Below are 27,470 nucleotides of genomic sequence, written 5' to 3' on the forward strand. Positions count from 1 at the left end.
CAGAGCACCTTTTTTCCCTTTGTAAAGCTCAGCACATCCGAACGGGAAGTCACTGAGACACAGTAAACAGGGATATGTAATGAGGCCATTTTTTATAGCCTTTTTTTTGGAACAGAACTCAATTTCAAGCAGCAGAGAGTAAATAAAAAAGCCTGAGGACCTGAGCAGGGTAAATCGGAGAGCAGCTACACAGACCTTGCTCCAACACCACACCTACCCAGTCAGCTCTGATAATACTCAATTATATTTAACGACTATCATGACATGTGGAAGTAATTTCAAGCACTGTCACTATAAAGCCTTCAAGTGGCATGTTAAAAAAAAAAACCCAAAGCTTTGCGAATAACTACCGGTACCAAATACGCCAATGTGTCTTTATCTCCCATATACCTGGGGGAAGTGGTACCAAGCACCTGCTCCCACCCGCATGGCAGAGGAGCACCTACGTGATCAATACATGGAACCTGGATACCGAATCATCAGCGTCCTCCAGAAAAACCAGCAGCCGTGAAGCCACCTGGCAGTTCAGCCCGGTGCAGGGCATGACACCCATCAATCGCGGGAAGCCGCTTGTCTGCGTGGTCCCTTAATAAGAGCAAAACAGAGCGGTGGGCAGCCAAGTCATCATGCCAATTACATTTGCTGTGTCTCATCAGTCTCAAGAGCCCTAATAAAACCTCCAGGCGCTGCAGACCGAGATGGATTATCTCTCGAGAGATGTCAATATGCTTCAAAATAAGACTCCTTAATGAGCTGACCGTTACTGCTAACTTGAAGTCTGTGCACACACAAATACACATATTAAACATATGGCTGCTTCATTTCAAGTATCCAAGAGATTCTGAAGCATGAAAAAAAGGTATTCAGCCATGTCCAAGCCAACCTTAAAGGAAGGGTGAACGCAAAACAATTATCAACGGGAGTTTTCACGTTAAAACGAACCGCATGACCAAGCCCTAGAAGGGCACAACCGCTGTGGGGCAGGTACCAATTTCCAGCTGTCACAACATATGGAGGAATGTCAACGTTGCAGCAGATAACACTGCAGCAGTGTGTTCGGACAGCCAGTACATGAGCAATGGGAAGATGGGGCAGGAGTTTGGTGGTTATGGCTTTTCACCAAGCTCTTCTCCCTTGAAGGAGCCCACATGTCCTTCAGCTGCAGAGACTGGGGAGCAGAAACTCTCTGGAGGGCAGAGCACAGGCTGGGACCCCCCAGACACGCTGGGCGATGCCGTCAGCCCCCACAGCACCTTGCTTGCTCGCTGCCGCTCAGGCACCTGCGATACAAACACTCCACCAAGATCCAGATGTTTCCATACAGCCCCCCACCGCGTTGCCGCAAGCGCCAAGAGGCTGAACCGGGTCTTCTGGACACCAGGGGAACTAAACCAGGGTGCTGGCAAGCCACCAGAGAAAGGACACTGATCTGGCACGCTGCAAACAGCTCATGGGTCTTCCAGTTTTCCATATTCAGGGATAACTCCTGATCAGCCCCCACCACCACCTGCAAAGGCAGCCAGCACAGCTGATCCAGCCCCCACGAGGTCTCTGCCCACAGACCTGACATTGCCTGAGTGGAGAGCCCGCGGCAGGGCTCATCAGAGCTTCCCTACCAACCTCGGTATGCATCCAAGTCCCTGTCAGGAGGGATTAATTTTATCTCAGGCCAATGCAAAAAAAAATACAATAAAAAAAAACCCCAAACCCAAAACCCCAAAAAACCAACAAACCAACCCCCGCACCATCAAATATCAACCTCACCCAAACGTGCAATTTTTTATTGCACATATTTTTTATGTCTCGCCATGAGGAAGCACAAGTGAATAGTCACTTAATTTGTATCTGACCAGAGACTTCACAAAATTACAATTCAAACCTAATTATCGATGAAAATTCAAAGCTCTGTGATCTCCATCTTATTCACAAAAGGAGTTTGGGTTGCAGAAGCAGCTGTACCACACAGCGTCAGAGGACTGGAAATCAGTGCCAGCTCCAGGGGAGCGGGGGAAGAAGCGGGGTTCTGGCGATGGCTCTGCACAGGGACGAAGGAGAAACACTGTCCTGAGTGCTGTGCACAAGGGACAGGGACTGCAAGCCCGAGGGCTGCTACATCTGCTCCCATTTGCAAATAAAGACATCCTCTGCATCACGCTCTCACAGCTGGCTGACAAACCAGCTTGAATTACATCCCCAAAAATCCAATCACAGTAATAGGCATAATGATCGATAAGTACCGAGGGCAAGTCCACTCATCCCACTTCCCAGCTCTCCGGAAATGTCCTCTACAGCAAAAGCAATTAGCAGAAATGAAGTTTTACTCCAGGCTCATCAAAACTGGCCTCACACCCTCCAACTCTCAGAAGAGAACCAGACTTTAAAACTTTTTTTCCCCGTTTATTTTGTTAGTCTCTGTGGAGGTTCAGTAGCTTTGGGGCATCCCATCCTGCCAGGCACCACTGAGCACTGGACTTGGGTCTCTGGAACGGAGCATGAAACTAAAGCAAACTACAGATTGCAATGCAATGAGGTGATTTTACTCTATTTATTTATTTAAAAATCAAGTAGTAAACTACTGCTGTGTGGCCAGCCTGGTTTCCCTGCTGAGCAAGAACAGGAAGGTTTCTGGAGGATGGGGACACCAGTCCATCCCTCCCCAGCAGGCAGCACAAGCCCCTGCATCCCTCCCCATCCCTCCCCCTGGCCTCGATGCGCTGCAAACAGGATCCCTCACCTCCCAGCACACCTTCAACAGCTGCAAGTAAAAACAAATCAGCATGGAAGAGGATGAAAAAAAAAACCACAACAACCTACCAAACAAACACACACCAGTGTCTGGATCTTAAAGCCTTTCTTTGCAGAGATGTGATTTCACCTCTGGCCTTTGGAACGATGCTCACCTCAGGCAAAAATCTGTTTCTCATCACACACCTGTACAACCCCATTTAATTCACTGAGAAAGGTGGATGACAGAATATTGCTGGATGTTTCAAGTCTAGCACAACTGTCTTGTCCCCTGGCATTTTGGCTGATTAATTAAAAAAACAGCTCTGTAATAAGGCAAACGGCTGGTTAGCCAGCCCAGCCAGTCAGGCTAAATGTGCCTTTATCCTCAAAAACCACCTCTGAAGTTTCTAGGCACGCTCTGTCTTGCACATCCCTACCCTTGTGTCTGAACATATCACAGCTGCGTGACAATGATGGGTTCCTACACTCTTCTTCTCAAATTTGATCCGGAGAGGCTAAACCGCTCATGGATAGCTGCAGCAAGGCTGAGGCACGGTGGGGACATGCGTCCCCACCCCGGCGGGGCTCAGAGCCCCTCTCTCCTCCCTGGGCTGCCCGTGCTGCAGATGCACAGAGGAGCAGCGAGACGCAGCTACCCTGGGGGAGACGCCAGATTCCCAAACTCCAGAACTGCCCAAGAAACACCAAATCACGATTCAAGTCTTGATTGACTTGGGTCCCATCCTGGACGAGGACAAGCATCAGCTGAGCCTGGCCACAGCTCTGCGCGCCCCCGTGGGCTCAGCTTTGGCCAGGCTGTGCCGGTCCGCTCCGACCACCGGGTTGGGTTCTAGTAGAGGCAACCAGCAAAGCACCCGATCCTGCCAGTTCCACTCACACCCCTCCCACGGCCAGGAAAGCGGCCAAGTGTGGTATTTCATTAAGCAGTTTCGTTAAGGACAGCTGGGCTGTAAGCTCTCACCTCCAACAAGCACCACCTGCCTCAGCAAGGGCAGCAAGAGTTTCCTACCCACCGAGATCTTCCCTAGATCTCAGCTACCGTTTTAAACCCCTTTCTGCATTCTCCCCACAGGGCAAATCCTGGGCTGAAATGAGGTTTGTAGGATTATAGTGTTTTCTCAAAAGAAAACAAGAAATGCATAGAACATAGAGCATCCTCAGCGTGTTCTAGGAAAGCGCTAGTCCTCGCACATCTACAGCTCCAGCGCGACGGTTTATATTTGGAAACACCAGTTTGTACGGAAGACAGTTTGATCAGTTTATAGCCTGGAAAGCGAAGAGGAAACCTCCCAGCATTGTTCCACCCTGGGAAGAGGCATCCGTACGTGTTGTTATTTACTCCACGCCAGCTGGTCTCACGCGCCAACGCCTGAGCTGCCATGGGTGGGTTTTCACCGTACAGTCAGGGCTTCCCACCCCTTTGCTTTGCAGGACCAGAGTCTGGGGGTCTGCAAGAGCCCAGCAATGTCCTCACATTCACACGCAGGCAGCAAAACACGCTCCGCTCCCCAAAGCATGGCTTCAGAGCTTCGGGTCTGGGTGCCTCGCAGGGAAGCTGGTGACTCCCGGCTGCCCCCAGCCACTGCAGCCCCCCGGCACAGGGGGTCACATCTCGATGAAAACCATCGTCCTGGAACAAAACTCTGGCAAGAAGAAGGGAAAGGTGCTGGCCGGGTAAGCAGGGTGGTTGCACAGCGCATATCCAGAACTCACATTCACATCATACATTATTTATCTTTGAATGCTTCCATAAAGTTAAAAGAGGCTCACATGCCCTTGCTACCAGGAAATTTCCCCTTGCTTTTACCAATAAAATCTGTTGTTGTTCCAAACCAAAAGCCAGCAGTCTACCTTCCACTTGCCAACGCAGGGGCTGGGGGTAGGGAGGACAAAGTGCCCCCTTTAATCTGCTTCTAAATTGATTTCACTTCCCGATTCCCATGCAAATGCCACGCAGCTCAGCTTGCAAAAACATAAGCATTTAAACCCAAAACAACTACAACTGGTTTGGGGTTTTTTTTCCCAATTTGGTTAAGCTTGCTTTCACCAAAACACCCAGAAACTGGAAAACCTTCCAGGAAGAGAGCCGTATGAAGTTCCCAGACCCGAAGAGCAGGAGGAAGGCAGCTGGGGCACCGCATGGCCCCACTCCCTTGCCCAGCCGGGCTTGGGACAGGCTTGCGGAGCACTTTTTGATTTTATTAATTTATTTACTTATTTTGTTTTTAATCTTCCCGGCCAAAGTTTTGTCCCGACAGCCGGTGCCCTCGCAGGGCCACCCACTCCCCCAGCGCATGAAAGCGGATGGGGCGCGCCCCCACAACCCCCCCCAGCCCTACGCTTTGCTTTTGTTCCGCGATGACTGTAAACACAAGGGGGGAAGTTTCCCCCTTTCCCGGGGTGTTTTTCCCCCGCCCCGCAGCCCCTTCCCGTGCGGCCGCGGGTCCCACCGCCGCTGCCCCCACCCCGGCCGCCGGGGCACGACCGGCGAGAGCCCCGAGAGCTAAAGCCCGGAGGGGGCGAACAACATTTGGGGGGAGGTGAAGCAGCCGGCCTCCCACGCGCCCCCTCCCCAAACCCGCTCGCATTCACGCTCCCCAAGTTTTGCGAAAGCAACACCCGCACCCAGGGAAGGGCGTGCTCGTGGGGGGGGGGGGTCCCGCACCCGCGCACCCCCTCCTACCTGGGACATCTGGGGCCTGAAGTTGATGTCCTTGAGGTCGATGGAGCCGGGGGAGAGGTTGTGGAGCAGCTGGCAGAGCAGCACCCCGTCCCGCAGCGCCTGCGCCAGGTCGAAGACCACCGCCGAGGGCCAGACCACCCGGTGGTTGGGGGGCAAAACTTTGCAGTCGATGAGCCAGCGGCCGCACTGCCGCCACTCCTCCATGGCCGCGGTCCGACGGGGCCGCCGCCCCGCGCACACACCCGGCCGCCTTCTTCTTCTTCTTCTTCTTCTTCTTCTTCTTCTTCTTCTTCTTCCTCCTCCCCCTCCTCTCCTCCTCCTCCCGGCCGCTCAGGGGCAGCGGGCGGCCGCCCGGGGGGCTGCTCTGCACCGCGCCGCCGCGCTACCGCCCCGCTCCATCGCCGCCCGCCGCCCGGGGAAGCATCGCTCCGCGCCGGGGCTCTGCGGAGGAGGAGGAGGAGGAAGGAGGAGGAGGAGGAGGAGGAGGAGGAGGAAGGGGGGCGGCGCGGAGTTTTCCGGCGGAGGGCTGCCCCTGCCCCCGCCGCGGCCCCACCGCCTCGGCCGGCGCTAGGCGCGCCGCATCCTCCCGGGAACAAAGCGGGGGGGGGGGGGCACACGGGGCACGGCGGCGCCGCCCCCCGCAACTTGGGCCCCTGCCCCGAGGGCAGCCCCCGCTGCCCGCCCCACCTGCGCGGCCGGGGGGAGCGCTGCCCCCCGCCCCGGGCCGGCGGGAGGGGCTGCCGGGCTCCCGCTGCCCCTTTGTCTGCGGGAGCCCGGGCTCGGTGGCGGGGGCCGGCTGCGCTCCACGCCGCCTCGGCTCTTATCCCTTTTTTTTTTTTTTGGTTAATTATTATTTTGTATTTTTCCCTTTTTCTGTCCCCTCGCTCCCTCCCGCCACTGCTTCTTCGCTCCCTGTTCCGGGAAAACCGCGCCGAGCCCCGGTGCTGCTTCTCTCTTCCCACTGGCCCTGGGGGGGCAGAGCTGCCGTCCCCACTCTGCAGCCGGGGTGCGCCCCCCCCGCGCCCCTGCCCGGGACCCTCGTGCTCCCCCACCGGCCCGGCACACGCACGGTCCCGGGGGCAGGGGCAGGACCTGAGCCGGGGGTCCGCACCCAGCACCGGGCTTTGTCCGAGGGTGCCTACCCCACCCCCCCACCCCCCCCCCAATCTCCTGTTTGGTTTGCAAATACTGCAGGGGAGATGTTCAACCCAAGCAGGCGATCGTATTCCTTGACTTCCCAACATGAAGACAACTCCTATAATTAATTACTAGTGTATTTATTAAAAACCTCAACTCTCAGCCATTAACTCCTCGGCAGCAAACTCTTGAAAAATCTCTAATTTTCACCAGTGGCTTCCAGCCAAATCAGCACGGTTTAGAGCAGCCTCTTTCAAATCTGCTCTGAGTTTTCTTCCGAGATCCTCTCCCCAGAGTTTGCCGATTAATTTCCAGCCTGGCTTTCCAGATAGCCAGAGCCGGAAGCCGAGACTGGGACGAAGGGAAGCTATTAACCTGGATGTCAAACAAATGCAACACTAATCTCTTCCAAATGTAGCCAAGTGGAGATAAAGAAGAGCGACCCTAGTGGCATGATACTTCGTTTTCAATCTAGGACGGAGGATCCCTCCAAAGAATGAAAAACAATTGTTTAATATTCCAAGGAAAGTTTGGTAGGCTTATTATTATTATTATTTGTTTTATGATAAGGCATTTCTCTTAGCCTGATGGGCTGACACACCGTCTGTCCCAGCTCCGGCTGGGTGCAGTGCCCACTGGTCCTCTGGCCAGAGTGTGGGATGGGGGCATGTGGGTGCTGCTCCCCTCGGGATCATGCCACGCTCACCCTGCCCTGGGTGTACCCATCAGCATGCTGGTTCCAGTCCCCGCTTCCCCATACCCTGCGGAGCTGATTTCTCAGAATAACTTTCTCGTTCTTTTAGTTCTCGCTGAAGCTTTTTTTTCTGCTCTCCGGCTCGGTCTCCAGCAGCACCCACCAGGCAGGAATCCCAAGGCTACCGAAAGGAGTGGAGTCCTGCCAGGGATAATTTTGGTTGCCTCTGTGCTTGTCTGCCTTGTGAGGTCAGGTCTGTAGGTAGAGGACAACAGAGGGATTTATTATATGTGTATAATTAAAGCTGCTAGCTACAGCCTGGCTTTTTTACTGCGTAATAAAAAGCACACTTGGCCCCTGGACACTTAGGAACAATCGTTGCAGCTGCAAAGCCAGCTTCTGCATGGGAGGTGTTGAAGCAAGCGAGCTTCTCACCTACCTCTGCAACAGTCAAAGCAGCTGATGGCGGGCGTATTTTTGATAGCAGAAAAAAAATCAACCCCAAATCTGTACGGCAAGACTCAGTGGGGAGCATGTACCCAGCACACGTACCAGTGGATACGAATGTCCTGAAACAAGATGGGGTCCATGGAGAGGACCTGGGCACTGCTTTCAGGATGCACCTAAAGCTAAAAGGCAGCAATTAAAGAGGTGGAATTTTGTGCTAGAGCTGGTGCCCCCCTCTCCTGCCCCTTGGCACTGCTGGGAAGGACAGCCAGGGAAGGACAGCCAGCCTGGGAGGGACAGACAGACAGCCAGGGAAGGACAGCCAGCCTGGGAGGGACAGACCAGGGAAGGACAGCCAGCCAGGGCTGAAGCTGCTGACCCACACGCGGAGGCTGACACTACCCTCTGCTGGGGAGCAAGCTTTGGAGCATCTCTCTGCTAACGGGCTTCGCTGCGTGCGCTTTTAGTACTTTCTGGCCTGAGAGGTGAGTAAATGCACTAGAAAGACAGTAACAGAAGGAACATTATGCTTTTCCATCCCCAGATGTCTCAGTAACTAGATCCAAGGGGACTGGCAGGCAGCTGTGACCACTGGGCAGCCAGGCAGGCACTGCCGCCCGGGTCCCGTTGCAGAGTGCATGGCTGGGGAAGCAGCAGCTGTTTGGGAATGTAACAGAGCTGCTTGGGAACATCACAGCCCAGCATGGAATAGGCAAAACTAGTCATGGAAGGAAGGAAGGAAGGAGACAGACATAAATGCACAAAAATGTGCAAGGAGATCGACCTTACAAATCAACCAAAACATCCGTGGGACACGGGCACGTTTCACAGTAAAGTCTATTTTCTGTGATGTTTGGTGTTGCTGCTGGGAGAAGAGCCAACTCCCCAGCCAGCGCACACAGAGCAGCAGCCACCACGCTGCCTCTTTGGAGCAGCCATCTGAAAACATCCCCTAAATACAAGGGCCACACCGCCAAGAAATCCCCATTTCCAAGCCAGCCAGTGTCTATGGATTGCCATTGCCACCTTCTGGATTAGACCAAGTGTGCACCAGCTTGTCCCACAGCCGCTGCTGGCTGCCAGCAGCCCAGCGGACATCTGTCTCCAGCTGGAGCCAGGGTCCCCAGAGCAGGGGCTGTCACGGCTGTTGTCACAGCAGAGCTCGGGCACCACCGGCAGCTGTCAGCAGTTCCTTGTGCAGCCTATGTGCCATTTACATCACGCTCTTAGATACCGTGATCCCCTTTCACCAACTATTTTAGGAAACCTGTGCAAGTCACAACCTGGTAAACACACTGCTCCGCAGCAGCTCTCGCTGCTGGTCAGAAAGGGATAAATCACACCGCTGTTGAAGTATTAAACTCACATCCACTGGGTACAGACAATAATTCTCTGGCTCATCTATTGCTGTAAACACCTGATCTACCTGCCCCGACAACTTGTACCCTGGAACAGTCATTGCAATTACCCTGTCACTAACGGCCCTACACTCCTGCCAGCAGAGATCAGGTCTTCTCCCCTGCCCCAGGCGTGCTGCCTCCCTGAGCAGGGAATATGGGCTGTGCAACGGGAGAGCAGGAAAATTAACCTGGCACAGCTCGGTGCTGGCAGGAGGGATGAACTGGATTCTCTTCTTGCACTGGTGCAATGGGAGCCACAGATGCACTTTGTTTAACCGGGAAAAAGGTAGCACCTGAGGGTGCAGCTCAGCTGGAAAAGGGGTCTCCACCCGGGTGCCAAGCAGGTGGAGGCAGCACTTCCCTGGGCATTTCTCTGTGGAAGTGTCACATTTATGGGGCCCGTGATGCCCCAGCTGTGCTGAACACAAACACCACCCTCTTCCCAAAACCATCACTGTGCTGCCAGGACAGCCGCGCCAGCAAGCCCTCCTCCACCAGGATTCACCCCAACAGCTCTCCCATCAAAATCCAGTGGTCCCGAGGCGTGTGCAGCCCTAAGGAGCTAAGCCAGGGAAAAGTCACACAGGCCAGCCCCGTGCTGCAGCTGTGTCTCACAGCTGGCAGGGAAAGCAAAGCAGACACAGAGATTTCCCACTGGGGCTTCACCCCCTCCGTTCTGCTGCTGCTGCTTCCGAGGTTTATTTGGGAAGGGTCCTCTCGGATGGTCAGACGTCTCATGGAATCAGGGCGAAGGGTCCAGTGGATGGTCAGAGAGCTGTCAGCTTTCAGAGGTCTGCAGCCTCCAGCCCTTCTTCTTGCTTTATCTCAGCAACAACCACAACCACTCCACTTACCGGCTGCGTCCGTTCCGCTCAGAGGTTGGTAACAGGACTGGTAATTTTTCAGAGAAGACCACGACACCTCACTCGTGCTAAAAACCTAAACCTGGTGGTTCCACTATAAATGATTTTGCATTTTCTTCTGCAGCTTCCACAAGGTGGGGCCAGGGCTAGCTCCTTGTGCAGATAAAGCAGCAAAGTCAGGACATTTCTGAGAATAAACATTTTAATAGTGTATTCATTCTTCTCTCTCCCCTTTTTTTTTTTTTTTTTTCTTTCTTCCCTCTTCTTTGTGTTTGCTCTAAACCTTCCGGGAGCAGGGAATTGCAGCCAGCGTGGCATTAAATCACTGCGTCTTGTTTGTGCCCATGAAGGCCCGGCGGAACAAGCAGAGTGGCTCTGCAACAGATCCAAGTGTATCGAGTCCCTAACAGGAGATTAGATGGCGCTGCATTCACAGGAGATAAGAAGATTGAGAGCTTAAATTTAGTATCATCAGAAAAAGAATAAGCCTCACAGCTCTCTTCAAAATGTATTTCTTACCACGCTTGCCAGGGGACAGTCAGGCTAAGGAAACGTACTGGAGCAGACCGTGAGGATGAGCGGAGGCGGAGGGGATGCTGCAGGGTCACACAGCCTGCTCTGTAGATGTCCTGGCGTGGCTGTCACAGTGGTGGTCGCATGAGGCTGTCAGCAGACCTAAGGGTGTCCCCTGCCTGCCTTAGCCCACAACGGGCTGTCACTGGGGTGGCTGGGACAAGCAGGGAGGGATAAAGGGCACCACGTGCCCCCCCAGCACAAATGGCTGCTACACCAGTCACCCACCAGAAAGGAGATTGGGCAGCAACACACTTTGCCTTGGCTGTAAACTGGGCTGGGACCCCCCAGCACCTTCAGCAGCAGCGAGAGCCACTCCTCCAAGGGCAGTGCTGGGCAGGGTGGGCAACAGCAGGCTCCCCCCGTTCAGCCCCCAGGCCCCCATGTACGATGCCATGGGCTCAGCACACGCAGTGCTGGGCACCCCTTTAAAACGCTCTGTGCGCCCTGTGCTGGCTGACACCTGTGGGACCCACGCACCCAGCATGGGGAGCCCCACTGCCATGGCCCGGACTGCTGCACCATCCCACTCGGGGTGCCCCGCTGCCATGGCTCAGACCCACACACAGCGTGGGGAGCCCCACTGCTGTGCCCCAGACCCACACAGCCATTGTGGGGAGCCACACAGCCACGTCCCGGACTCACACACCCATTGTGGGGAGCCCCACTGCTGTGCCCAAGACCCCACAACCCACCCAGGGAACCCACTACCATGCCCCAGACCCCAACACCCAGCATGGGGAGCCCCACTGCTGTGCCCTGGACCCACATACTCAGCACGGGGAGCCCCACAGCCATGCCCTGGTCCCCTGCACCCCACTCACGGTGCCCCACTGCCATGCCCCGGATCCACGCAGCCAACATGGGGAGTCCTGCTGCTGTGCCTGGGACCCCACAGCCCACCCAGGGAACCCCACTGCTGTGCCCCAGACCACTGCACCCCACTCAGGGTGCTCCAATGATGTGCCCCAGCCTCCCACACCCGGCGTGGGGAACCCCCCTGCCGTGCCCTGGCCCCATGCACCCATTGTGGAGAGCCCCCCTGCCGTGCCCCAGACCCCACACCCAGTGTGGGAAGCCCCCCTGCTGTGTCCCGGACCCCATAGCCCACCCAGGGAACCCACTGCCGTGCCCCAGACCCCATACCCATCGCGGGGAGCCTCCCTGCCGTGGCCCGGCCCCCCGCACCCACTGTGGGGAGCCCCCCTGCCGTGCCCCGGACCCCCCACCCATCGCGGGGAGCCCCCCTGCCGTGGCCCGGCGCCCCCCGCCCCGCGGCCCCCCCGGCGCCGGCCCTGGCTCCTCCCGCCGTGATGCGCTCGGGAGGCGCCTCCGCGGCTGCTCCGAGCGGCGCCGGGGCTGGGCCGGGCCGCGCAGCACGGTGGGGCCGGGCGGGGGCCGGGGGAGTGCCAGGGGGCCGCGGGGGTGGGGTGGGGGGTCCCCGGGGGACGCGCGGGGGCGGGGGGTGGCGCAGAGAGCCCCGGGGGGCCGCGGGCGGGTGCGCGGGGCCGGTGGAAGGGCGCGGGGGGGGGGGGCGGGCACGGCGCGGGGGAGGAGGGGCCCTCGCAGGGTAGGGACCCCCGCTGCCAGGCCTTGGGGTGACCCCCGCCGTGACCCCCCGCCCGCAGGTTGAAGCCCCGCAGCCGTGCCGCGCGCACCCCAGTGGGTACCATCACCCGGCGGGAGGCAGCATCTTCTGCATCCCGGGGGCCTGCGAAGCCCCCGGCCGCAGCGTGCGGCACAGGTGGGGCGCTCCTGCACGGGCCTGGGTGCCGGTGGCCTCTTCAGTCTGACCTCTCCGCTCCGCCCTACGGCTTCAGGGTCCGTTCTTCAGGGAAGCAAAACTCATCCAAGAGCCGCTCAGCCTGTCCTGCCCGGCTTTGGAGCAAGCCCACCGCCGCCAAGCAAGCCCACCACTGCTGCTCACACCTGCTGAGATACTTCATGGGTTCTCAACAAGCAGCTCATGTGCACGTGGTCCCTCCGCAAGATGAAACACGGAGCGGCATCACCACTGGATAAGCTTTCCGAAGCCCTGGCTTGTTATTTAAGCAAGGCCGGGCTGCCCGTTGTGGTTTGTGGCTGTGCATATCCCTGCTCCCTCTCCTGAGCTGTCCTTACGGCGACAGCGGCTCGTGTGTCCCCAGAGCCGTGCCCCTGCCCTGGGATGTTCCCCCTGGAGCTCGGAGCAGCAGCAGTCGACCTGGGCCGACCCAAGGGGTGTCTGTCAGAGCTGCCTGGAAGGAGCTCTCGTCTTCGGAGCCATCCTGGAGCAGATGACTGACAAAGTAATGAACGGGAGGGTGCCCCTGCCCGAAAAAGCCTTGTCCGAGGGCTATGCACGGCTGCGGTACAGGGACACCTCTCTGCTCATCTGGCAGCAGCAGCAGCAGAAACTGGAGTCGGCCCCCCCCAACACTTACCTGAGCCGGAGTCGGAGTATGTGGTACTCACAGTACGGCAACGAAGCCATCCTGGTGCGGGACAAAAACAAGCTGGACGTCTCCAGGGACACGGGACAGTCGAAGTTTTGCGCCATTATGTAATTTCGGTGGGTTTGCATTCGAAATCTACACACGGAGACAAACCAGACTGGCAGCAGGCCAGGGGATATGGGTTGGCACCATCCTCCCGAGAGAGCTGCGGCTAAAGCAGCGCGTGCGGGATGGGCCAGCAAGGCTGCCCAAAGCGTGCGTTTGTTTTCACTGTTGGTAGCGTCAGATTTTGCATGTCATTGAGTGTGTGTAACGAAAACAGTCTCACTCGGGAACTCATGAGCCTGTGTTCGCTGTCTAGCATCTTGGCAGGGTCCGTGCTGGACCATGTGTTGCTTGTAAGTGGCTTGTGCACCATGAGAAACACCCGCTGTTAACTCGGGAGCCATCCCCAGCAGGCACTTTCACTTACGAGTCCTCAGGCGTTGCCAAAGCTCTGTGAATGCTAGCGGCAGGGAGGCGAGCGCAGATCCGCTTCCATCCAGGCGAAAATTTTAGGAAGTTGACCTGCAAAACTACCTGGCCATTAGTTGTTGTGCTTGCCCCATCTCCCTTTAATTACTGCCCCGCGAGTGGTCTCTTACAACCAAAGCCATTTGTTGCGGGGGGGGGAAAGAGGGAAAGAATGTATTGAGAGTTTAGAGTCTGGAATTCGGCAGTTTCACCCTGTGCCAAGCAAAGGGCCCTCTCTGATGCCACAGTTTGGTATGGCGGCAGTAAGAGAGGACTTCTGGCGTCGGTGGAGCTGGCTCCCTTTCCGTGCTTTGGGAACAGATCACCAAGTCAACCGCCTGAAAGGGGGGGAGAGGCCCAGGAAAGCAACAGGAAGCAAGCTACTGTAAATACACACATCTCCTACCGCAGGACCTACCTGCCCCCAGAGATCACTGGCAGAAGCACGCAGTCCCCTGAAGTTTGCTTTGCATTCAAGTTTTAATGCATGCAGTAGGTTGGAAGGGTTTATTTTCTAATTCGGGTTGGATAGGAGATGTTGTGCATGTGTTCTAAAAGTTGTGTCTTCAAGCGTTTGTTTCCACTAACTGAAGGATTTTAGGAGGGAAAAAATACTAGAATTGCATTTCTTAGGAACAGAGACTGCTTTCAGGCTGCTTCCGTTAGGAGCTGAATCCCTAACTTGCTCAAGGCAAGATCAAGCTGAGAAACTTGACCCAGCAAGCACCTAAACCTTTATTAAAAACCAAGCAGTACCTCTTCCAGGGGTGCTAATTAGGTGCCCAGGGTTTGGCATTCAAGTATAACATTTGGCTTAAGTTATAGGCTCCCTCTGCGCCCTGCCTGGGACATCCTCTCAGCCTGCGTGCCTGATCCAGCAGCACTTGGGTACGGGCTTAACTTCAAGCAAATCAGTATTTGACGTTGACTTCAGTGAGGATTATTTGCCTGTCTAAAATTAGGCACAGTCATTACTTCTGTTTATCTGAAACCTCCTTTGCATTTTTCAAGCACTTTATTTTTTTTTTAATGCAGCAAAGAAGAATCTTGTCCGCCCTTCCTGTGTGGGTTAAATGCTGCACTCAGTGTGCTGAGCAGAACATACCTGTTTTAACGTGAGATTGTAGATGTTTGAGGTACTCAGCCCTGGTCCGTAGCACGTGTATGCACTGCAAACCATAGGCAGCTCATTTATTTTTTTTAAATACTATTTATGCATGCGTTGATGTTTGGTACCTTACATGTGTGCTCGTAAAACTAAACCTGCTGATGGACCTCAGTGCTTTGCCGACCTGCGCATTGCTCTGCATGCTCAAACAGTCCTACTGGATCTTGCCAGGACTAGCTCTGGATGGGAAGGGTTTTGGTGAATAAATGTTTTTCAGCTGGGGGGGGAAAAAAAAAAAAAAGCAGCATTCCATGAGCTTCCCAAAAGGAGCAGGATGCAGAATGCTGGCAGCAGCAGTGCTCCTGCACTGAGCTGGTGGTGAATGCAGAGCATCGCCTGGGGTGTGCGAGCCACCGAGGCCCCCCAGGTCGGCGAGTGAACTGATGGTTATCGATGGAGATGGGCAGGAGATGGTCTGAGAGCTCCCCTAGAAGAATCTGCAGGTAGAAGAGACCTGGAGAGGCAGGAGAGGGGGGTTCAGGGCCTTTCCAGCAGCCCAGGGGAACATGCAAACTCTGGGAGTTTAAGGAACAGCACATCCCCAAAACCAGCTGTTCACTTTCTTTTCTTATAGAAAAAAAACCCCACACATAAATTTATTTTTTTTTTATTTCAGTTAGAAATTTGATTATTTTGGGTATAATCAGTCTTTTTGTTTATGTGGCTGGTAAACCAAAATTCAGTTATTTGAAGAGCAGTCATCGGACTACACAAAAATAAAAACTTAAAATACATGCATAAATTCTTCCAGGATTGAGGCTGGATATGACAGTGCAAGGAAGAACGTGACTTGTTCTTCCCTCTCTCTGTGAACAGGACCGTATTTTCCGTATCTGTCTGTCCTTATTAGTCACAGCAGGTTTGTGGAGTGGCTGCTGTAAGCGAGCATTTCTGTAAGCCGGTTGTGTAGTGTTGATGCACTTGTTTAAAATGCTGTTGTAGCCTCTTTGATAAAGTGCATTAAAATGATTTGAATGCATCATCGGGAGCAGCTGTTTTTCTTCTGCATGTTAATCACTTTGGCACATGTGAGGATTACTGCTATTGGCGCTCCCAGTCCTCGCCCAGGCAGAAGAGGGAAAACTCCAGACAGGCAGTTCCTCCCAGTTGGAAATTACCTTAGTTACTGGTGGGGCTGGGGGTCACCTCCCTCTCCAAAGTCACTCCGCTTCTCTTGTGGAGACGGGCCACGTGCAGGGGCGGCTCCTCCAGGTTCCCAAGCCTGGCAGCCGTTGTCGCATCCGAGCGGTGCGCTGGGGGACGAGGACAGCCCCTGGGTGTCACACGTGCAATAATCCATACACACACCAGCGTGAGCCAAACCTCAGCTGTGTTCTGCCTGTCCGCAACCGCCTCCAGCTCTGTAAGCAGCAGCACCTAGAAATAACTTGCTAGTAAATGCTGAAGGAAACATCCTCCGGTGGAGCAGCTGTCCCACAGGAGATTTTTAGAGGATAGGTTGAACAAGCGTTTCCTTTGGGAGTATCGCTGATCCAACACACAGCTACGCCGATCCAACAGCTAAGCAAAACAGGTTTGCTGAAACCTTGGAGAAATCAGGGCTTTTAAACCCAGTGAGCAGGAACAGGGTTAGAGAAAGATTAACCCTGGGCAAGCCCGGCTGCCGTAACCCTTACCTTACACATAAACCCTCAGGCACGCATCTGAGACACCGAACAGCAAACCCAACCTGGATCCCCTCTAGTGACCAAAATAGATTTTGGCCACGGTTCAGTCACCCCAAGACCGTGCTGTGACTGTGACCGGCTACTTTAAGCCCCCCCTTTCCCCACCGTGTCTTCCACATCCCAGCCACCCTGGGCTCGCGGACCTGCGGGGCCAGCCCTGGCTGGTAGACCAGGAGCCAGGGCCACCAGTGCCGGTGACAACGTCCCTCGGGTTCCTTCAGGTCCTGGTGGCTTGAAAGTAGTCAGCATTAAACGTGGGTGAAGTCCCCAGCTCCTCTTTTTTACCTGAACTTACCTCCATCAGGTGCAATTCTCACATCAGCTGAGAGCCCTTCAGGCTGTGGGCACCTAGGAAGAGTGAGGGTCCTTCCTTGGCTGCCCTGGGACATTAAAGCAGCCCAAGTGTTTCCCTCACCAACTGAAAGGTCTACCCAGAGCACCTCTATACCAGGTGCTGAACTGCGATCTGGGAGACCCCCGGCCAAGCTGGCAGTGCCCCGGACTTGCCCCCTGCTCTGAAGGCAGCTTTCCCCGTTAGCATGGCACTCCCATGTGGCTGGAGTTGCAAAATTACTTCCAAATTCTTTCCAGACTCATGACACTAGGACTAAATCTATTTCTGTTTCTCCCTTAGCAATGCTACTCAACTGACCGCTCGATCAAAGCCCTACAGGTTCTCAACTGGAGCAAGTGCAACACCTGAAAAAGGAGATGAGGAAAAAGAAAAGGAGAGGTGAGGGGAAAAGATGGGATCAAACTGCACACACAAAACAATTTTTCTTTTTATTATGAAAACAAAACAAATGCCCCAGGACCAGGGTCCGTGATTACCAGTAACATCAAAGATTACTTTCTAATTTTTTTTTTTTAAATTCTGTTGTGTTTGAGGCCAGCAATTTGCAATAAACAAGCTAAACTACTTACATTGACTCATTTCTTTTCAGTAACTGACATTTACAGGAATATACTAGAAATGGCACTAAAAAGTTTTAAGAAAAGGAGTTACGGTAAATTTGCATGCACATCATACAGAAAAGTAACAATTTTTTTAAATATTAAAAAAAAACCCAAAAAACAAAACAAAAATACAACAACAAATCTTTCTGGATTGGTTATGCCAGTAACGGGGGTAAGTTGTAAGTGGCCCATGTCAAGTCCTAGCCAGTGGTTTATTTATTTTTAAAAATGACATTTAAAAAGATATGCAAATACCATTTCTTTAAAAAAACATATCTCATTGTTTTACAAGCAAGATAATGTTGCTAGTGTAATGAATCCTCACCCTAAATTTATCTTCAGCAATACAGAGCCTGCCCACAGTTAGCCCTAGTGGTAACTGCTCACGTTTAAGAATACGTCTTTTTAAAATCCAGTACTAAAAAGGTTGTGGTTTTATTTTGTCATGCCCCGATCCCTTCCCCCTAGCTCCAACCCCAACGTTAAAAAACATCATTCCTTTCAAAACAAGGAAAAAATTAAAAAACTGGTCTAAGAGTCCCCAAAACAGAGAAAGAACTAGATTAGGTAACTGCAGTCTGCTTCTACCACATAGAGAACATGGAAAGAGACCTCACTGGGTAACTAATTTGTAGATAAGACACTCACACACGTGCTTGTGTATGTGTGTGTGGGGGTGCGTGCACCTATTATACACACACACACGAACAACAGTTACATAGTCCTGAAATATCAGTTCTACAGTTACAAACCCTGTCGGTAGGAAAGTTTAAAATCACATCAATACAAAACTGAAATGATTTCGTATAGACAACATTTGGTTAGCAGGAAACTGTTGTAGGCAACAGCTTCCTTTAGTAGGTGGATCGGGGCCTGAGCCCACGGGATGTGGATTTCCCGCTGGTCCCACTGAGCCTACATCTGATGGTACGCCAACAAACAGGCTGACCTTACAATCAGATAGAGTTTAACAAAGTTTTTAAAGGTGCAGTAATGCTGGTTGATTGATAATAGGTCTGGTCAGGTATTGTTTTGTCAAAACAGGAATTTGTCAGAAAAAACAGCTTCAATAAAACTATTTGTGTGTATGCATACATATGAAATCATACTGATTTCAGTGACATTTCTCCTGGAAAACAAAGTTAAACTTTGTTCGTTCAAGAAAAATTCTACCATAAAAATTTCAATTTTTTTTAATTCTTAAGTTTTAAAAAAAAGTGTTATTTCAAATGTTGTACGTATGATCACTGTCAAGTTATTTCATGACATTTGTACTGGCATGTCATGCAATACAAACTCAGTTAAATACATGCTCTGTTGTTTCCGTTTCTAACTCATTAAGGGCTGCTGCTACTTACTATGGACTGAAAACATCTCTTCTTTCCTGGAGACACTCTGATCTGGAGATACAAGAGGCACCACTACTGACATGTCGGGAGATAATGAGCACTACAAACAACACGAAAATGAAAAAGTGTAAGAACAACATTTTCAAATGAAGAGTCACCAGTTTCTTTCCTGAAATGAAGGTCATGCCAAAATGGATTTCTCCTGTGAACTGCCATTCCACAGGGAACACCTTCCTTTCCATGAAAACAAAGTTTCCCAACTAAATGGTAGCCCAAGTCGCAGCTGGGTATATCAAAGATATGCAGGTGGTTCTTCACATTCCTTGGTGGCTTTGGTTGCTGGTTTTCCTTGCAAATCCCCAAGCTAGGACAGGTTTGCCAACTAAAATAGGGATCCTCCTCCAGTGCTGCCAACAGTCTCAGGCCAGGCCCCCTTCCATCACTTCACAGTTGGTCCCCAACCCTTTGCCTCTAACCTTCCCACTGACTGCAGTGCGACCGAGCTATGTGTCCTAGAGGAACGTCTGTACCCTGGCTGTGCTCAGCGGGGTTGTCCCCAACATTGGGGGACAGCAGCATGCTGCAGAGCCAGGTCCCCAGGCTTTACACGGCGGCGATGCTGGCCAGAGCGGCTGCTATTGCCTCCGACACCAGCTGTGGGTTGTTCTCCGCACGGGAGCAACCACCACGTTACATCGGTGGCACAGGTCAGGTTAATGCACGCAGGAAAATGTTTCAAGGAGGGAAAACTGGGAGCTTGTTTATACGAGTTGTCAGGGTATTGAACGGGTTGCAATTATTTTAATTAAAATACTAGTTGGTTTTGACAATGCAAGTCTCAGACAATAGGAAAAGCACAGATGAAACCCAACCCCATTAAAAAAACCTAAGCTCTTAATTAGGTGTATATTACATTTCCTCATAGTAAATTCTGAAAATATATTACTAAGATCTGTCTAGGGGAAGATTTATTTTTTTTAAGGGTAGAATTAAAAAAAGTACAGGAACTAAAAATAACTCCACTGTTAAAAGAAACAAAAAAAAAATAATGTCAGTAAGAATCAGAATGCTTTAGTTCATCCACTTTCAAATACTGTGGGAAACTAGATGCAAAGACTCGAGAGCCTCCTGCCACCGGGCCGAGCACCTTGGTGACTGCAACTGAACCAAAGATGCCCAGCAACTTCCAGGAGGGCACCACAGCATTGCGCTCGCAGCCCTTTGCAAAAAAAAGTGGGAATTCTTGTCTACAGCAAACTGTGGAGAGTGTTACTGCCACCACACAGATAAACGTGGACAGAAGCACATCAGCTGTACAAGACACACATCTGAATGCTTGAAATGCTGATCTTTGAAAGACAGATATTTTTTTTTTACTTTTTTTTTAAGACAGCTGTGTGAGTGTCCAGCTAATAAAACCTCAGTCGATGGGCAATCAGTGACTGGCAGTGGGATGTGGATGCAGCCAGAAGTGCAAACCATGCAGTGCTAGTAACGGGCTGGCCCTGTGCTTCCCCAGCTTTCCAGCAAAAGGAGATCAGCCAGATGCCACACCGCGCAGCAGGCCAACTCCTAGCTCTCGAAGGCTGAGTGTACAATGAAAATTGTGTGCTGGGGCTGAGAAGTCCTCCAGGGCCACTCACCTCTGTGAAAACTAACAGCTGGTGCAGTCTGCACCATGGGGCCTCTGGCAAACCACTAATAGAGCCCACAGCAGGGTGAATTTTAGGGCTACCCCACAGCAGAGAGGCAAGCCTTAGGCGCTGGTGCTGGGAGAAGGAAAGGCATAACTTTCTGTTGAACTCTGTATATTTTTTTCTTTACAATAAAACGTTAAGAATTTACAATAAATTTCTGCCCCTCAGATTACAAATCTTATATAATTATAGAACTGGTGTTTTCCTAAAATGAGAGTAAAAGAGAAAAACCCACTGTTCTACAAAAAAAAAAAAAAGAGGAGGAAAAAGACCTCTGGAAATATTAGAGAAAATAATAACGTGCTGCATCAAGAAATTGTTATCTACCTTTATGTCTCCAAAATCTGTACAAAACCGGAGTTTAAAAAAAAAAAAAAAAAAAAAAAAGAGGGCTGGGATGAGAAGAGAAAGATGAGAGAAAACAAATCAAAATATGAACACACCAAACATGACAGAGCACCAGACACACAGTAGACTGGACTGTAGCACCTGTAGGTATAAAGTCCAATGTATTTAAATAAAATCTCAGATGTTTATTTGCTTTGTTGTTGTTGTTTGTTTTTTCAATCTAGTTCAAGCCACATTAAAAATCTGCATTTCTGCTGGTCTGCATAATGCAGCTTTGCTTTTGTTTTTTTATTACATTTTAAATGACCAATGGTGTTTAATAAATAAAGTACTTACGTATATACATGAAATTAGGGACAGTGAAAACAGAGTGTATTGCAGCAGTGCAGGTCAAAACATTAGGCTGGACTGAAAAAAATCGCAAGCCTTAAAAATTGTCTCTTTTTTTTTTTTCCCCTCCCTCCCCTCTTTTTTCTTTTTATTGAGGTAAGCATTTCAGTGCCTGGAAACCTGCACCCTGCATGACACAGAAGTAGCATTCCCTTCCTAGGAGCTTGCTACTGAAACAATGAGGAAAAAAAGAAAAAAAAAAAAGAACACCAAAACCCAAAGAACCCCCAACCATACACAACAACATCCCTCCTCTCCAATTCCCCTGCCAGCTCAGCCTCAGCTGGAGCTCACGTGCTCCTTTATTTTAAGCCCAGACTGAGGTGTTTGTCATGGAGAAAATACTTAAGCATGTGTCTAATAATGAGCATATGACTTGCCTTGGTCACTCTGCAGGGATCACTCCGAGGTCCAGCTGAGACCTTTCAGCCAAAAAATCTGTTTTCAATTAAATGAACGCTTTCATAGAGAGTGTCCATTTCCTGGAAATCATCTTTTTCATGTTAAAAATAACATTCCCAAGAAACTTGAGTGTCCCTTGCTCCCTTCTTCTCAACGCATCCCCAAGGAAAATGAAAATTTTCAGTGGAAAAACAAGAAATGCAACTACTTATAACGCTCATGTGCTTAAAGTTAAATTCATGCTTAAATACCTTCCTGAACAGGTGCCTATGCCTCTACCAAGATTTTAAAAAAAGCATGTTAGCAATCCACAGTGCAGGAGAATTTTTTTGTTTTGTTTTTATGTAAAAAGATGATAGCATCTGACATTTCGATCACACTGTAGACTTCGAGATTAAGAATACTAGTGCTAATAACAAATACACCAACTAGTTCAAAAGCTAACATCTTTCAGATACAGTACCATTTTACAGAGATTTCTTTAAAAAAAGGGAGGTTTTTATCCTGTGTGAGCCAGGCAGGCCTATTAAAAGAGAACATTCTGGGGAGAGGGAAGGGGTGGGAGGGAAATGTACTACAAACCTTGCAGAACTTCCTATTTATCTCCTGCTAAGAGTTCAAAGTTCTTCCATTTTCAACCAATCTTCTTCAGTGAAAATGTATTTTAGAGACTTTATGCAAAGGGAACTATTTGTCATAAAGTCTAGTCACACACACACACAAACATCTTTGACCTATTAAAAGAGCGCCCCCCCAAAAAATGGAAGATACCTTTTGTAACACTGAATTAAAAAATAAAAAAAAAGTCAGAGAAAGAGAGATGGGAAAAAAAACCTGACCACTGTGGAACAAGAGCAGTATATTAAGGAGAGAAAAGAACACTGCAGAGCATCAGTGAGGGTGATGTCCGTTTTGTGTTTTGTGTGTAAGTGTCCGTAACTCATTCCGAATCGCTGCTGTCTGAGCTGGAACCACTGGAGCTGCTGCTCCCAGACTCAGAGGAGCTGCTGCTGCTGAGCCGGGAAGGGCCTCCGGGGGGAGCCGAGCCAGATTTCTCTGCAGGGAAGAAGGCAGCGACGTGGTTACTCGCAAGGAACTGAATCCGACAAGCTTCGCCCACAGCCTTCACCCTCCACCGCTTCGTTCACAACTTCATTTTTCCTGGGCAGCTTATTTACCCACCCTCTTCGCTTGCTGCAACAAGGCCTATCCTGACAGCGGATGGCAAGGTTCCTCAGGCTGCAGATGACCACAGAAGTCTCGGATCAGCAGAGGAGCCCTACGGGAGGGCAGTATCCCCTTCAGCCCTATGCTGCTCACAGCCAGGCAGCACGGAGCACCTGGAGAGCTGTGTGCGCAGCCTCGTGTGCTTCAGCACAACCTCCAAACACAAGAAAACCCCGCCTGACTTGTGCGAAGCCAGAAGCAGCTTAGTTTGTGCCGGAAGAACCTTTTGTACCATCTTTCACACTACTACACTACGGGGGGGGGGGGGGGGGGGGGGGGCGGGGTTTAAATCCCACAATAGAGAAAAATCATCCGTTAGATGCTCTGTGGTACAGGCCTGTACGCACAGTCCCGTACAGGCTAACACAGAGAAGATCCTCCTCCCTCTAAAAGATGAATTGCTGCCAAGATACCACATGTTTACCATCCAGGAGAGCTTCCACCTGGACAGGGACCAAAGCAGCCTGCACAGAGCAGCTCAGTGCCCAGCAGTAACTCGCTGTGCCCCAGCACTACTGGCCAACTAGGGTTAGCTGTCAGAGGTAAACCCAAGGCTACAAAGCAGCAGTAGATTTGCCTCAGTGAGGAAATCTATCTACATACACAACTTTCGGGGCATTGTCAGCACCTTAAAACCAAAGCCGTTACCTTTCTTTGCAGGTTTCTTGTTGTTGTTTAGCTGCCCACTGACGTCCTGTAACCGTTTTTCTAGTTCTTTCTTCTTTTCCTGAGCTAATTCTTCTTTTGACTTTGCTGCTTGCTTTTTTCCACTTGCAGCTGTGGAGGAGGAACGCACAATTTCTGAAACTGCATGGTTGCAGGCGAAAAAGAGTGGACATCACTATTTTACAGGGCATGTAAATTTTTGCAACCACTCTGCAGTGACACCGCTAAGATCAAGTGGCCACACAGCAACTACACATCCCAGAGAGAGGACAACATATGAAGTTGGCTAGATCATCCAATCACCATCATCCTGGAACATGCACTTTTCAAGAGATCCTCTGGAAAGTATTTTAGAAGATAAGAAATATCCATTTAATAACCTTGTAGTTACAGGTTACTTACCAGCCAGTTATATGGTCAATAGTTACACATTTGTAATTACAGAATTGTTACATGGGTTTTCTGCCCTGTAAAATAAAGTGTCCCATTAAAGGTTGTCATAAGTAAGCATCGGCCACTAACACTTAAGATAACCTCACACGAAAAAATCTACTGTGTTTTATGTTGCTTTAAATATAAAGCAAAACAAAAAGGACAAATTAAAAGCCAACTGAGGCAAAGGCTGGCAGACAACAGGAATGTAGCTGCATCGGTTCGATGGAAACGGTGAGAAGTACCGGCAATACTCATATTTTCGAGCAGAAGAAATACTCCTCCAAAGGAGCAATTGAACACAGGTGTTGGCCAGTATCAGAAGCACAAGACAGGGGCCAGATATTTTGCCTGATCCAGCAAGGAAATACTTACATTTCTGTGCCCTGTTTTAAAGCAGTAATTTTTTAAAAAAGAAAGCTGGAAAGCAGAGTCCTGAGAGGGTGTGCCCCTGAACACTAAGCATGGCAAGAGAGAGCAGACAGCACAAGAGTCCGGCTGGTGTCAGGTATGCCAGCCAGCCAGCCCAGGGCATACCAGTCTCAGAGGAACAGACATCTGAGATTATCTGCGTTATTCCATGCTGTGGTTCCAAAACCAAAGGATGCTTCTTGTTCCTAACCACTCTGGAAAAATCTTTTCCTGAGCTATTCCAACAGTGAAGGACTCAGGGTGGATGTGGGGGAAATAATAATAAAAAAACCACCTAATCAAAGTGGGGTATTAAAAAGCAAAAAGGGTCAAAGTCTGAGCTTTGCTTAGGCCTACCTGAAAATCCTGTGGTGAAGAAATGGAGGTGCTGTGCAAGAGTTGTGAGTAGCTACTGTGCTATAGTCTTAACAGGACAACTCCCTCTTAACCGACAAGCAGGCAGACAGAGCCAGGACCACTTCAGGTAAGTGATCCTACTGCTATTCAGCTGGAGCTAAATCTCAAGGGGCCGCAACAATTCACCCTCTGTGGATGAGGCACAGAGAAAAGTCTGTCCCATACTGAACCGCACACTTGGCAGCACATTAACATTAATCCTCTGATCTGGGAGAAAGTGAGGGTAATATGGTGATCAGACCGTGTAGGAAAAGCAGTTTTGGGGTGAATATACAACTCAGACACACCCAGAATCCACAGGTTACTCAGGTAACTTTACTCAAGTCATTTATTCCCTTGGTCTTCTGGATCCCAACCATGCTTTGTTTCCTTCCTAATCAGATGCTAAACTATCCAGGCTAAGAAACCGATCCTTCCAGATGTGAGCACATAACACGTAACACAATGGAGACTGAAACCTTTACAGTGCTTTCTAGGTAAGTAATAAAGGCCTCGTACAGATCCTGTAGAGGAACAATAGTCCTCCAGGTCTCCACAGCGTATCATGGGAAGAATGAGCAGGAAAAAAAAAATAATTCAAAAGCTTCTGTACATTTTCTTGTGAGAAAAGGATCTCTAAAAATCCCTGTCATCACATACCCAACAGCTGGATAAAAGAATCCCAACACACATGCCCTGACTTCAAAGCTGAGCTCAAGAGCTGGTGGGGTAACATGTCCCCAGGAGGTAACTTACAAAATGGTTTCCTTTGTTTTTTCTGTAAACAAGATTTCACGTATCTCTCCAGTTCTCGTAAAGTTGTGGGCTTCAATGTTTCAAAATCTATTTCTATCTCATCAGGATTGGAGTCTCTGAGGGAAGGTTCCCGTGACTGGATGATGTGCACCACCCTGCCCAGCTTCTCCCCAGGCAGGCGGTTGATGTCCAAGCTGAGCTGCCGTTTCTCATCATAGGTCATGGGCAGACCTTCCTCCTCCTCGTCTGAATCGTAGGTTGCAGATGCCTGTTTGCCTCCCTTCTTGGGCTGCCTGGGTGGGTTGGCAAGCATGGAAACACTCATGGGTATAGAGAAGCAATTAACTTTTTTTTTCTACCCCCTTTGTAACAACCACCCCAATGTTCTTGGCTTTGAACCTCTAAGCCAGATGGCTTGAACAGCCCCACAGCTTCTGAAGTTCAGAAATCTGAGATCAGCTGTTTTACTCCCATTATATTTTCTCCCTGTGAGGCATGACAACAGGCCCATGTAGCAGCAGGGGGGCAGCAATGAAATGGCATGTTCTTGCTGGCTGCACAAAAGGCAAAAAGCAAAACCTTATCTGAGAGTAGTCAGGCAGGGATTTTAAGAGAGTTGGACAGTGGAAATATGATGGCTCCACTGCCAGCTCTAACTTAAAGACTCCCTGGAGTTGTCTGGGAACGGGGGGGCACTATTCAACAGGAAATTAACTGCTTTGACAACTGCACTTCACCAGGAATTCAGTGGGGACGGGAGGGACAGAAAAAACTGGGCTAGAAGCCCTCAGCATTACCCTTAAGACAACTTGCAGAAGGCAGGCTCTCACCTGTTAGCTGTGGTTGTGCTGTTTGCTTTTTTAGCTGGGGCTTTCTTCTGTTGGGTTTGTTTTGGTGGTTGAGCCACCTTGGGTTTCTTCTCCTCCTCAGCTTTTACTTTGTGCTTTTCTTTTTCCTTCTCTTTATCTTTCTTTTTCTTCTCTTTCTCCTTCTTCTCTTTTTTTTTCTTTGGTTTATTCACCGGTGCTTGTGACAATGCAGCTAGCTGCTCATGAACGGCCTTTAGCTGAGGGAGAACAGTGAAAAAATTAATCAGACTTCAAGGTAAGGTAATTGATGCCTACAAATACCCCTCCTCTATGTCCCAACGTGTAAGCATATCCCACAGTCAGTGATCAAGCAGTCTAGTGATTGAACTCAGGAGACTTTGCTCAATTTGAAATCCATTAAAAAATGCAGTGCAAGTACACAGAAGCTGACTCAAATGAAAACCTCATTCTTGTTTTATAGGGGCAAATAAAAATTAAGCTAAACAGCTCCATCTAGAGTGCTGACAGCTTGGCCTCTGGAATCCTGGGTTCATGTCTTGGCTCTCCTACTAGCTCGCTTTGAGACACCGGATAAGCTATTTTATTAATGCTTTGTTGTATTACGGTAGCACATGGTAAGCACTGTAGCATCTGGCATTGTATATCTGCATAATAAGAAAGGCCATGGCTGAAGCGTTTGCAACCACAACAGTCAAACCAGCTCACTTCTACAGACAGGGTACAAGAGGACAATATCCCACAGGAAGCTTGTGACAGATTTCGTTACGCCTGAGCTCTCATACAAAATGGGCCTCTCTGTTCCTCCCAGATCCCTAGTATTGTGTGCACCTTCATTCATACCCTGGGATCCCAGAAAGAAACACAGAGCATCAGCACCGAGAATGGCTACCTCCAAGAAAATTAACATTACATCAAACGTGCACTTACTTCACAGCTGAGCATTTTTCCCCTTTAGCTGGCAGAAGGGGCAATTGCTTTGCTCACCCCAGCCTAGAGGGCACTTTTAAGAACAAAATTAAACCCTTCCTACCACACAAACACAGACACACAGCCTGGCAATGGCAATACCTGCTCCTGGAGCTCAGCCAGCCGAGTCGCTCGCTCTTCTTCCGAGTCTGAGCTGTCCGAGTCGGACGAGCTCTCCTCACTACTGTGACTGCTCTCTGTGCTTTTGCTCACCACTGGTGCTGTCGGTGGAGGCGGAGGTGGAGCCTCTGCAGGCTCATCGGGCATTTTTGCAAACCTCATCTCAAAGACATC

General features: G+C 50.6%; 3 protein-coding genes across 8 annotated transcripts in view; 1 reads left to right on the forward strand and 2 right to left on the reverse strand.

The window, feature by feature from the left end:
- VAV2 (vav guanine nucleotide exchange factor 2) overlaps window positions 1-5,868 on the reverse strand; it is a 149,080-nt gene extending 143,212 nt beyond the window's left edge. The window contains exon 1 of one of the 4 annotated variants that reach the window (XM_080400836.1): window positions 5,432-5,868. In XM_080400836.1, the coding sequence (XP_080256962.1) occupies window positions 5,432-5,635 (204 nt within the window). In that variant the 5' untranslated portion in view covers window positions 5,636-5,868. The remainder of the gene's footprint in view (window positions 1-5,431) is intronic. The other 3 variants (XM_080400835.1, XM_080400832.1, XM_080400833.1) reach the window with 3 other exon arrangements.
- A 6,114-nt stretch (window positions 5,869-11,982) lies between these two features.
- On the forward strand, window positions 11,983-15,640 carry BRD3OS (BRD3 opposite strand). Its single transcript, XM_080400855.1, has one exon. It carries the CDS (start codon window positions 12,822-12,824, stop codon window positions 13,089-13,091), a length of 270 nt encoding a protein of 89 aa, XP_080256981.1. The 5' UTR covers window positions 11,983-12,821; the 3' UTR covers window positions 13,092-15,640.
- Window positions 15,641-17,107: 1,467 nt separating this feature from the next.
- BRD3 (bromodomain containing 3) overlaps window positions 17,108-27,470 on the reverse strand; it is a 51,803-nt gene continuing 41,440 nt past the window's right edge. For 2 of the 3 annotated variants that reach the window (XM_080400837.1, XM_080400838.1), the window contains 5 exons: window positions 27,279-27,470; window positions 26,211-26,446; window positions 25,381-25,673; window positions 23,368-23,496; window positions 17,108-22,548 (listed from right to left, as the gene is read on the reverse strand). In XM_080400837.1, coding sequence (XP_080256963.1) covers window positions 22,433-22,548; window positions 23,368-23,496; window positions 25,381-25,673; window positions 26,211-26,446; window positions 27,279-27,470 — 966 coding nt within the window. In that variant the 3' untranslated portion in view covers window positions 17,108-22,432. Of the gene's footprint in view, window positions 22,549-23,367; window positions 23,497-23,787; window positions 23,853-25,380; window positions 25,674-26,210; window positions 26,447-27,278 lie in introns of those variants that run through there. The other variant, XM_080400839.1, reaches the window with a different exon arrangement.

This window comes from Falco punctatus, assembly GCF_963210335.1.
Source record: "Falco punctatus genome assembly, chromosome: 9".
NCBI lineage: Eukaryota > Metazoa > Chordata > Aves > Falconiformes > Falconidae > Falco > Falco punctatus.

Bases quoted from the DNA above. Each gene is read 5' to 3' on its own strand.
- BRD3OS (XM_080400855.1), top strand. From the start codon at position 12,822: ATGACTGACAAAGTAATGAACGGGAGGGTGCCCCTGCCCGAAAAAGCC.